General features: G+C 36.2%; 1 protein-coding gene across 1 annotated transcript in view; it reads left to right on the forward strand.

Annotated features, from left to right (window-relative positions):
* Nucleotides 1–10,546, forward strand: part of LOC150090770 (fucose-1-phosphate guanylyltransferase-like) — a 79,357-nt gene extending 68,811 nt beyond the window's left edge. The window contains exons 4-5 of the mRNA XM_090371545.1: nt 218–436; nt 9,507–10,546. Coding sequence (XP_090227671.1) covers nt 218–436; nt 9,507–10,546 — 1,259 coding nt within the window. The remainder of the gene's footprint in view (nt 1–217; nt 437–9,506) is intronic.
* The last annotated feature ends 1,455 nt before the right edge of the window (nt 10,547–12,001 follow it).

Genomic DNA, 12,001 nt, shown 5'->3' on the forward strand with positions numbered 1-12,001 from the left:
TAATTGTGGAACCATATATTGAAATTTTTTTTTTTTTTTTTCTTAACATGGATTTTATTTAGTTGGCATCTATTATAATTCCAAAAATGCTTCTAATTTAAAACATACACACAGTGACTGGCTATTTCCATCTTATTAGCAGTCAAAGACATGCTTACTTTTGAAAGCATCTTTTTTTTTCGACTATCATACCTTAATACTAAATTACTCATTATAGGTGACGATTCATGTTGGAACTTTTACCAGAGTGGTTTCACAGCTGTAGCACATCCTTCCCCACTGACAACTGGTACAAAACATGGTGTCTATGTTTTGCCAGATCCACCTGATGGCTCATCCAGTCCTTCTTTCATGAGTCCTTGTTTAGAAGTATTACAAAAGCCATCTATTAAAACCATGTATGAAAAAGGAGCTGTTGTAAGTCATCTTACGAAAGGTATGTAAAATCAATGTAATTAGTAAATATTTCTTAATTGAAAAACAATCTCAAATTAGAACTTTGTGCATTACAAGAAGAATTTGAGTCAACGAAGAAACGGGTGTTTGTCCTAGAAACAAATGAGACTCAAGTTTTTCAACACACACAGGTGTTGAAAAAGCTTTGCACTGCAGGTACAAATAGATTAGTTACAGATATTTCCAGTCCACCCACTGCATCCCATCCACGTTGAATTAACTACACTTCTATAATTAGTATGAGAACATGTCAGAGTGATGGGCTCATATGCATGTGAAATCTAAAAATAAAATAATTTTAGATTATCAGTGTTTTCCTTTATTCATGCTTTTTCATCTCCATTAATCTGAATCCAAGGTTTACTATAACTAGAGTGCACTAAATATTAGCCTATATCTATAGTGATTATATTAACTTTAGATATTATAGTGGATGTAATTACCATTCTCCTCACACTGGGTAAAACCCATCTGCATTTGAATCCTATCAGTTTTGAGGGTTTTGTGTTTTTATTCAATAGACTAAATGGTAGTTAATATATAGTTTGAATTCCTGTAGTCACGTAGCTTAGTTTATTTTTGTATTTAAATAAGTATTTGGAAAACTACAGCTTAATATTCAGATGGCCTTCACTATTTTGGTAGGAAGTTACAAAGTTCCCACCAAAATACTGATAACAAAGGCTATCTGAATATTAAGCTGTAGTTTTCCAAATATTTATTTAAATACAAAAATAAACTAAGCTATGTGACTACATAACGAAACAGGCCTACGCGCTCTGGATTCATTGAGGAATTTATTGTAGCTTAAACACAGAGCGTACAGATAAAGCAGAAATATATGAGCTTTCGGCTATATGGTAGCCTTCGTCAGAATTAAAATACATGAATGGCAGTTGGAATGAAGATGTGCACTGCCAGGTGCGTGAGACGCGAGGTTTAATTGTTTGTTGACGTCTGTGGCTGTGACGCATGATGACGTGGCCAGCGCTTGTCCAATGACAGAACTACTGACTCTGTGATCGGGTTGACTTGGTAACCACTGTTCCTGTTTAAGGATTTATCCGAAGATTTTATATTTAATGATTCCAACCAGGTACGCTTTAGGTAATGGTGGGATCTGTCTACCACCACGACATCGCGGTGTGGGTCGATGTCGTGGTGGGTTGTCCAGACATGTTCGGCGATAGCTGAGTGTTCTATATCCGCTAAACGGATCGCTCTTTTGTGCTCCGAGAGACGTTTCTCGAGTCGACGTCCAGTCTCTCCGAAGTAGCAGCTAGTGCAGTCACGGCAAGAGATGCGGTAGACTAAACCGCTCTGCAGAAGGGTGGGGACAGGTGTTTTCACGTTGGAAATGAAAGAACGCAGTTTCCTGCCTGGGAGCTGGATGCACTTTATTCCGTGCGTTCTCAGGATTCTACCGATCTGTTGTGACAGGTTGGGGTAGTATGGGATGAATGCCCTTGTGGATGGCTCGTCACTGTTGGTGTTGTAGCTGGTCGTCACGATGTCACGTGTCTGTAGATCACACCTGTCGAGGACGTCAATGGGGTAGCCACACCTCGTAAGGTCTACTTTGACCCTAGTGACCTCTTTGCGTCTTTCATCAGCGGAGCTGGAGTGTGTCCAGGCGCGAGTAAGCAAGGTTCGGGCCGTGGAGAGGAGGTGGCCTCGCGCGTGTGCTGACCGGAAGTTGGTAAACTGGCCAGCACACATGGGCTTACGATAAACTGTAGTCCTCAGGTATGTGCCTTCACGTCGGACAAGTGTGTCTAAGTATGGTAAAGAGTATGGTCTCTTTACCATACTTAGACACACTTGTCCGACGTGAAGGCACATACCTGAGGACTACAGTTTATCGTAAGCCCATGTGTGCTGGCCAGTTTACCAACTTCCGGTCAGCACACGCGCGAGGCCACCTCCTCTCCACGGCCCGAACCTTGCTTACTCGCGCCTGGACACACTCCAGCTCCGCTGATGAAAGACGCAAAGAGGTCACTAGGGTCAAAGTAGACCTTACGAGGTGTGGCTACCCCATTGACGTCCTCGACAGGTGTGATCTACAGACACGTGACATCGTGACGACCAGCTACAACACCAACAGTGACGAGCCATCCACAAGGGCATTCATCCCATACTACCCCAACCTGTCACAACAGATCGGCAGAATCCTGAGAACGCACGGAATAAAGTGCATCCAGCTCCCAGGCAGGAAACTGCGTTCTTTCATTTCCAACGTGAAAACACCTGTCCCCACCCTTCTGCAGAGCGGTTTAGTCTACCGCATCTCTTGCCGTGACTGCACTAGCTGCTACTTCGGAGAGACTGGACGTCGACTCGAGAAACGTCTCTCGGAGCACAAAAGAGCGATCCGTTTAGCGGATATAGAACACTCAGCTATCGCCGAACATGTCTGGACAACCCACCACGACATCGACCCACACCGCGATGTCGTGGTGGTAGACAGATCCCACCATTACCTAAAGCGTACCTGGTTGGAATCATTAAATATAAAATCTTCGGATAAATCCTTAAACAGGAACAGTGGTTACCAAGTCAACCCGATCACAGAGTCAGTAGTTCTGTCATTGGACAAGCGCTGGCCACGTCATCATGCGTCACAGCCACAGACGTCAACAAACAATTAAACCTCGCGTCTCACGCACCTGGCAGTGCACATCTTCATTCCAACTGCCATTCATGTATTTTAATTCTGACGAAGGCTACCATATAGCCGAAAGCTCATATATTTCTGCTTTATCTGTACGCTCTGTGTTTAAGCTACAATAAATTCCTCTATGTGACTACAGGAATTCAAATTATATATTAACTACCGTTTAGTCTATTGAATAAAAAAACAAAACCTTCAAAACTGATGGGATTCAAATGCAGATGGGTTTTACCCAGTGTGAGGAGGATGGTGATTAAACTGTTAACAAAACTTTAATTTCTCTTATACTTTAATTTAAATTTTGTAATATATTATAAATTTAAATTAATCTTTCTAAAGTTCAAATTTTACCTAAATAATGGTTGTTACAAGATCCATTTACAGTACAAATGGCATGTATTCTAAGATTGGTCTATTAGACAAATTAGTTCAATTGGTGATTCTTTTCTTTGCACCCAATGTAAGGAGTGTACTGATCTCAAATTAGAACTTTGTGCATTACAAGAAGAATTTGAGTCAACGAAGAAACGGGTGTTTGTCCTAGAAACAAATGAGACTCAAGTATTTTGTGACCTGCCAAGTGATTCACCCCTGATTTGGGTCCCAGAAAATAGTCAAGTGCATACTGCTTTGGTTGAAGGTGATTAATTTTACTGGGAGACTCTATTGTCAGGGAAACTCATAATATTTTTTGTTATAAAGAATGGACCAGAACCAGGGTGTTTGCTGAGAGTAAAAATTGATCATGATACCAACAGATTGTCAGATTTAAAGGGGGTAAAGAGAGCATTACTATTCATGTGGGGACTAATAATATTAAACGAACATGACCTGACCTTTTGTTGGATAAATATAGAACCATGCTGAAAAAATTCTGCGAGTTTAATCAGAATGTATGTCTGCAATTCTGCTCAGATAAAATAGGAAGGATTATAGCTGTAAACCTGGCGGATTAACTCAAGACTTGAGGGAATCTGCAAAACTCTGGGGGGGGCTAAATTTTTATTAGCAGGGCCCACACTTGTAAGTAAAAGGAATCTATTTTGTAGAGTTGGTATTCATTTGAACAAAGGTTGTGCAATGATTTTTGCCAGTATCATTGAGGATACCTGAGGGGTTCAAGGAAACTGCTAGTTAGTGGGGAGAAGGGTAATTCATACCAGCATTTATAGTGACTTTGTTGCCACAATAGCCGATGCTGGCAAGAGGTTTTGAGGGTAGCAACATTTGAAATGGATGGAAAAATAAAGCTTGGGTAACAAACCTAATTAACTTCAAGGGGTATGTCAGAGTAGTAAACTAGAGTAGTAGAAGAATACTTTGATTTAACTGTGTCTACAGTAATGTCAGAGGTTTTGTCAATAAAATGACTGAATTCAAACTCCTGGTTAGGACAGGTAATTCTGACATAAAAGGGCTAACAGAAACGTGGTACAACCAGAAATCGGAGATGATGAGTTCCACTATGCTATGTATAATGTATTTAGGGAAGATAGAATGTGGTGTGAGTTAGTTGGAAGTAAAGGTATAATGAGAGTGGGAGTAATCTACAGACTAGAAGATTGTGAAAAGGATGACGGGAATCTCTGCAGGTGGAATTGGGCAAGCTAGTGTAAATGTCTTATTATGGGTGACTTCAATTTGCTCCAGATTGATTGGAATAAGTAGGAGGGAAAGTCACCATGGAGAAAATTTTTTTTTAAAATAAACTAGTTGATTATTATTTGTACCAGCATGTTAGAGAAAATATCAGGGGTGAGTATATTCTTAACCTCATCACTACTCATGAACCAGATGATATCACTGGGCTTAAAGTAGAGGAACCATTGACAGGTAGTGATCATGCAGTCATTAGTTTTGAGATGAAGAAAGATCTTGTAGTAGATAAAGGCACAGGTTTTGATTTCAGAAGAGGGGACTATGACAATTTTAGGCACTGTATGGCATCTGTTGATTAGGTGGATTGCAGAGTGAGGGCAAATACATTTGAATTATAGATAAATACCTTTAAAGCAAAAAATCACAGAAGCCACGAATGCATACATACCATTAAGAAAATACTGCATGAGGAGGATGTCAAAATAGTTTAATACAAAGCTGGCCAGTCTAATAGAGCACAAAAAGATAGTATGGGATAGTTACAGAGCAGTGAAAAGTACTGAAGCCAATAGCTACAAGTTGATCTGTAATACCACATGTAAGGTTAGGAAGGCCAAGGCTGCGTATGAGAACATACTGGCTAAGAGAGCAAATAATTGGGCAAGGAATTTTTTATTTATATGAATACAAAGAAGAAAACGAATCAGATTGTACCCTTGTTTACTGAGTGTGGGAAAGTGTTAGATAAACCAGCTGATATTGCTTGCTGATAAATTCGATAGGTACTTTGCATCGGTGTTTACTGGTGAAAGACCCTTTGTGCTGAGAAGTGGCTGAGCCATATGAAATTAGTGATTTTGAAATTGCAGATGACTGTTTATTAGAAAAACTTTCGAGCATAAAGGCAAGTAAGGCTCCCGGAGTTGATGGCATATACCCAGTAATTTTGAGGGAGGCGATGAGAGAGAGAGAGAGTGCATATTGAATCAGTGAGGTTAATTATGCAGCAAAATGCAAGGTCTTATACTTGGGGAAAAACAACTTAAAATAAATTATACACTTAGTGGGATTGAATTAAAAACTGTAGGGGAAGAGAGGAATCTGGGCGTTACGATACGGGCAAACTTATAGTTTTCTGAGTAGTGTAAATAGGCTGCCAGGGAAGCCCATGGTGTTCTATCGATTATTTATTGAACATTATCCTGTAGGGATAGGGAGGTTATAATTCCACTGTATAAGGCATTTGTAAGACAGCATTTGGAGTACTGGTGTCCAAGTACAGAGACCTCATCTCAAAAAAAAAAAAAAAAAAAAAAAAAAGACATTGAGCTTCTTGAAAGGGTCCAAAGACAAGTGAGTTCAATTATGGGCTACAGAGCTTGGCAACCAGGCACCTTAGAGGTGGACATGATTGAGGTTTATAAGCCTCTGAGAGGGGTTAGTAAAATAAATGAAGGCAGAATTTTCACTGTTATGAAGTATTCCAGAATGAGGGGCTATAAATTCAAATTACAGGGGAACAGGTTTAGACTTATTTGTAGGAAGTTTTCTTTTAGCCAACAAGTTGATTACTGGAATGAGTTGCCTTTGCAGGTATTTGAGGCTGGCAGTTCAAGGGTCAATTGAAGAATTACCTACATGAGGAAGTGCATAATTTGTATTTTCTTATCTACCTTTTTCTATGGCCGATGCAGCAACAAAAGCCTGTAGCTTCCTTGCATTATATGGTTGTACATAATACTAGTTATGTGTGGAACCTTTTTCATAGTGTGGCTCAGTTAATCAGTCTCAGATGTTATATGGCTTTCTCTCCTGGAAACTTGAGTTTCTCATCCAGTAAATTAACCACAGAATGCATGCAATTTACAGACACAATATGCCATATAGTTGTGGTTGTTTTGGCACTTAACACATACATACATTCATGCACTAGATATCCTCTTATCTTGTACCTTCTCATCCCACCCCTCTCTTTTTAGGTGCATTTGCATACGTATAAAACACCTGTTGTCTTCACCATGCCTGCCTTTCCATCTGCATGTAAAAACTTGATTCCCAGTGGATAAATTTTTATGAAATTTTTTATTTGGCTCTTTTAGAAAGATTTCTTGAGCTATTCCAAATTTCATAAAAATTGGGCAAATAGAGAAATCAGGTAATTGTCATTTCTTTTTTTTGTACATATTCATTATAGCTGAAGCACTGAATAACATATTCTGTTTATTGCCATATGTTGATTGAAGTAATGAATTGGCAATATAACAGATGCACAGAAAAGAATTGTTCTTGGTTTGCTCATATAAAATTTTTCTTTCTGAGGAGCTTTTTTTGTTATTAGTTTACTAAATATATAAATCATGAATTTTTTTTCCCCTTTACTATAGGGTAAAACCAATGTAATATCACTAAGACTTATGAAAAAAGGAACACTAAACTGTAACAAATTGCTACTGCAGTTAACTTTGAACTTAGCAAGGTGCAATTCTGCCCCTATGTATCAAGCCACTTAATATTCAAAATGAAATAAATTAAATAAGAAAAGAAAGGACAATTGTGGTTTTGCATTTGAACTGCTGAAGGCAAGTATTTGCTTTGTGTTTTAATGGAGAACAGAATTTAGTTTCACTTACGGTTGTAGAAGTTTCTTTTCCCGAAATTGAAATGTTTATTATTTATTGCTTATCCCGAGAATATATCAACACCATTAAAATAGCTATAGAGGAGTTCATATATTGTTATAAAAAAACAGCAACATACAGTGGACCCCCGCTTTACGATATTAATCCGTTCCAGAGACCTCATCACATCATGAAAATATAATGTGGGCCCAATAGCACATTGTTTTTTGGTAATTTGTTCCAAGACCACAGAAGTTGAAAATTTCACTATATAACTAAGTTATTTATCTCTCTGAAAGGTAATTTTTATAATGGAAATCGTATTAATTTTATATAGAATACTGAATACCATATTTTCAAATAAGCACAACACAAAAAATCACTTCAACTAAAGGATGCAAAAACAAAACATGTTTACAAATGATACTATTGGTTGAGAGTGGTCCAGTCAGTGACAATCGTACGTCCATCTTAAAGTGAAATAAGTAGTTGCCGGATCATTATCACATGTTGAGTTATAAGAATCATTTTTGAATGCCTTTATATTTTTCTAAAGCACATTTCTGGAGATCACTACCATAAAACAATAAAAACAATTTGCAGTTTCTGGCTTATTGGGCTTTTCTCTTAGTGCAATCGATTATAAACGGGTAGTAAACTTGATCTTACTGCATTGTGATAATACTGATAGCTGGAATGTGTGAGTTTTTACATTATTACAGTGAAATGTGTTTTTCCTTCCATGAAATCTTCAATCATATATAAAACATAAATTTTCAGAATCTTTTCTTCATTCCTATTTTTAAAGCTTCGTAAACTTGTTACTCCATATCTCACTTTCACGTATCCTGTTAAGTTGCAATTTGTGTGTGCCGAGTTCTTTGCTTATATTTTTTACTGTTTTAAATCTTACAACACAAAAAAAAAAACAGGTCAGTAAACTATCAATTAGTTAGTATGTACATATTACAGTATTAATTAAGCTATGTATGCAAGTGTAAATATATTTTTTATTTTGCTAATCTGTGGAAAATATTCTTCCGATTTTCATGTATCATTAATTTTGTTAATTGATAAGGTAATAAAGTGTAAATTTGTGCTTTATATCTTTACTTTTATAGCCTGTGGACAATATTCCTCCTATTTTTGCTTATTAGAATCACCGTTTAATAGAATTAAAATAACTCAATTCAAAAACGTGATCAAAATGACCGGCACTTACTACATGTCGTATAATGAACGGTAGTGTAATACCAGATAATTTGTTTCAGTATTAATACAGCTTTGAGAGTAATGCTATTATGAGACTTTTTTTTGTTTAAGATTCTGTGCGCCTAGCATTTGTTTTAAGCTTATTTTACTTATATAAAAGTATGGGCTAAGGTAAAGAAAGCCAACACGAGAACCATGGAAAACTTACCAGACAAACTAGTTTCCCACTACAACAGATGATGCATATTATCGGTAGTGGTAGTCGATAACAATGTGTTGATTAGTTTTTCTCATTATTAAAAGCAGATTATTGGAGTTCATGAGTGGGCTGAAATTTACTTATGGATACACCCTCCAGACTGCCTCAGTCTTAGGGTGTTTATCCCCCCCCACTGTTTTAAAATAGGAAAACGACTTCTACTCCACTACCGATGACACGCACCATCTGTAGAAGTCGTTTTCCTATTTTAAAACAGCGGGAAGGGGGGGATAAACACCCTAAGACTGAGGCAGTCTGGAGGGTGTACCCATAAGTAAATTTCAGCTGCAAAGGCATTACACTCATGAACTCCAATAATCTGCTTTTAATAATGAGAAAAAACTTATCAGTATATCGTTACCGACTTCTGATGCTACCGATAACACACACCATTTGTTTACTGAGAATGCAGGGAGAAACTGTGGTAGTGGGAAACGAGTTTGTCAGATAAGTAGTCCTGAAGTTTGCCATGGTTCTCGTGTTGACTTTCTTTACCTTTGCCGAAGTATGTTATTCCTCCCCTTCCCCACATAAACTGACATACGCTGTATTTTTGGTGAGTTTTCATATGCAAGTTATATAGCCTCCACAGTAAATTACAATCTCACAACTTTTAAAGTGGATGATTTGTTAAAATTTCCAAATTAATGAACTGTGCTTTACAAAGTCCATTTTTTTTCCCTTTCAGATTTACAGGATACAGAGGAAAAGGAGAAAGTATTCACAGACAGTGTTTTCTTCTTTGATTGTAATGTTATGTGCAAAATGATGGATTTTTTTAAAACCAGTTCAATCAAATGTGAAATCAGTTCCTATGGAGATTTTCTACAACCTTTGGGGATACAATCCTCACCATTATATATTCAAAATATTGAGAATGTAAAGGAAGCTACAGATGATCTGCTTACCACAAGAAAAAATATTTATGATTTGCTAAAAGAGATACCACTCAATGTTTTAGTATTGCAGTGTTCAACCTTCTATCACTTAGGAACAATGAAGGAATATATTGACAATATATGTTCAAATGACCTTTTCTCTGAAGTGCTGGGATTAAATAGAATAACTTCTGTTTCTCTTACTGAACATGGAGTTCCATTAAGAAACTGCCATGGAGTTTTAATGCATTCCCTTATCCATCCATCATCAAGAATAGTCAGAACTGCCATTATAGAATACTGTGACATATCAGTGGCTGTAACTGTCAATAAAAGATGTATTCTTAGCAACTGCCAACTCCGGGGAACCAATATTAGGACAGTTCCCATAGAAATCCCATCAGATACACTATTACATACAGTTGCAGTAAGAATGGATGGAAACTCTGGATATGTTACAGTAGCATTTGGAATTGATGATGATTTAAAGAAACTCTATTTTTTGTCTGGTTCTGAGAAAGTGATGTATCATGGTGTATCCTTAGAAAATGTGATTGATCTTATATTCAGAAATGAAAATGGAGCTAAGCATTCTCTTTGGGAAGCAAAGCTATTTCAGGTAAAAGCTACAATGGATGAATCCTTTAAAGTAACATTAGAAATGTTAAATTCCATTAAAATCACAGATATTTCTAACAGCCACAATATTCGCCAACTGTTTACCCAGGATTCAGTTTATCTGAGCATGGAGGAATGCATGAGGTATAAGGATGTTAAAAATATGATGGAATATCGTCACGTATTATGGGATAAAATTAAAAGTAATGAAACTACTATTTATATTATATAGAGTATATTATTTTAGTAAGAATTATTTTGGATTCTTTTTGAATCATTATGCTTCTGCTATCACTGACTTAAATTCTTGGTCTTATAAGGTAGTGAGTGATGTTATGGGCCATATAATTTGATAAGAGGGATAAGCTTCAATATACTTTCATCGACCATTTTGACTTTTGTAGAAGTTGAAAGTGCTAAAAAGTAGACGAGGGATTATCCGATCAAGGTAGTATTCTCTGGCAGTATCTTCATACTGCAGTTGAATTATAACTTTTGGCATCATTAAGTGTTTTTTTTAACAATATTTTATGTAATTTAAAAATTTTTGAGAATGCTGGAATTTTGTATAAATTTGCCAATCATGATATATATATATATATATATATATATATTTTTTTTTTCAAATCTGATAAGGAACAATTTTTGTGGGGTTTTTTATTTATTTTTTTTAATTAATGCTTCTTGTTGCTTTTTGGCTTGCTCCCAAGAATGATCCAACATTTAAAAATTATTCATTCAGTAAATTTGTAATGAAAACTTTTTATTTCTATTTAAGGTTTAGTTTATTTTTAAGATTTTATCAGAGTATTAGTGATGATTCTTTCTTGCCATTCATCTTTTTTTTTTTTTTCTTTTCTGGCAGATCAATTACTCAAGCCATATTTTACCATTCCTAATGGTAATATTCTATAGTTCACATGGTTTATGGGCAAATAGTCTAGAATATTCAGCCCATAATTCACGGAAGGAAAAACCCTGCTTCCTCCACCCGAGACTGGCTGAATATAGCCCTACCATTTCCTTCAAAACTGTTTCCAAATTTTGGAGTGAATCTCAAATCCAAATTCTATAACACCATGTAAAGGTAAAAGAATTAGAGAAAAATTTAAAACCCAAAATTTTTTTAGAGGTACAAATCATGGTAGGATTTTCTTGATACATAAGGAGCATAAAATTATACTTGGAAACAGCAATGTTTTTCTTTCAGTAAATTCTCATAAAACACCTAACAAAGGACATAACATGGAAGTAAAACTTTCAACATTACAAGGAATGTACATTGAGGAAAGAATTACAGGAACACTTGTCATAAGCAGGGCATATCAGTGCACCTTATATAATTTTGTGACATTAAGCTTGGGTGTAGTTCTGAAATATAAGACTTATAATATTGATCATGAAATTTCACACAGTTATTCACATATACTATTAGAACCAAGTTATCAACCATCATATCAACCATCATCAGAAGATCAATGAGTTTATATGGAAAGAAAGATATAGAAGAAATCATTCTTGTGTTTGAAAATAGTATTATGTACACTGCTGAAAAACGCCCACGTTAATTGATTTAATTTATAAATAAGGGGCAACTGTTCAATAATATCACTTGTTCATATATACATATATATAAAGCAGGTGGGCAGTGGATAGATACTTATGAGAGCTGTTTATGTGCAAGATA

The sequence above is a fragment of the Mastigoproctus giganteus genome, chromosome 1 (genome assembly GCF_048544385.1).
Source record: "Mastigoproctus giganteus isolate SK-2022 chromosome 1, ASM4854438v1, whole genome shotgun sequence".
NCBI classification, from domain to species: Eukaryota; Metazoa; Arthropoda; class Arachnida; order Uropygi; family Thelyphonidae; genus Mastigoproctus; species Mastigoproctus giganteus.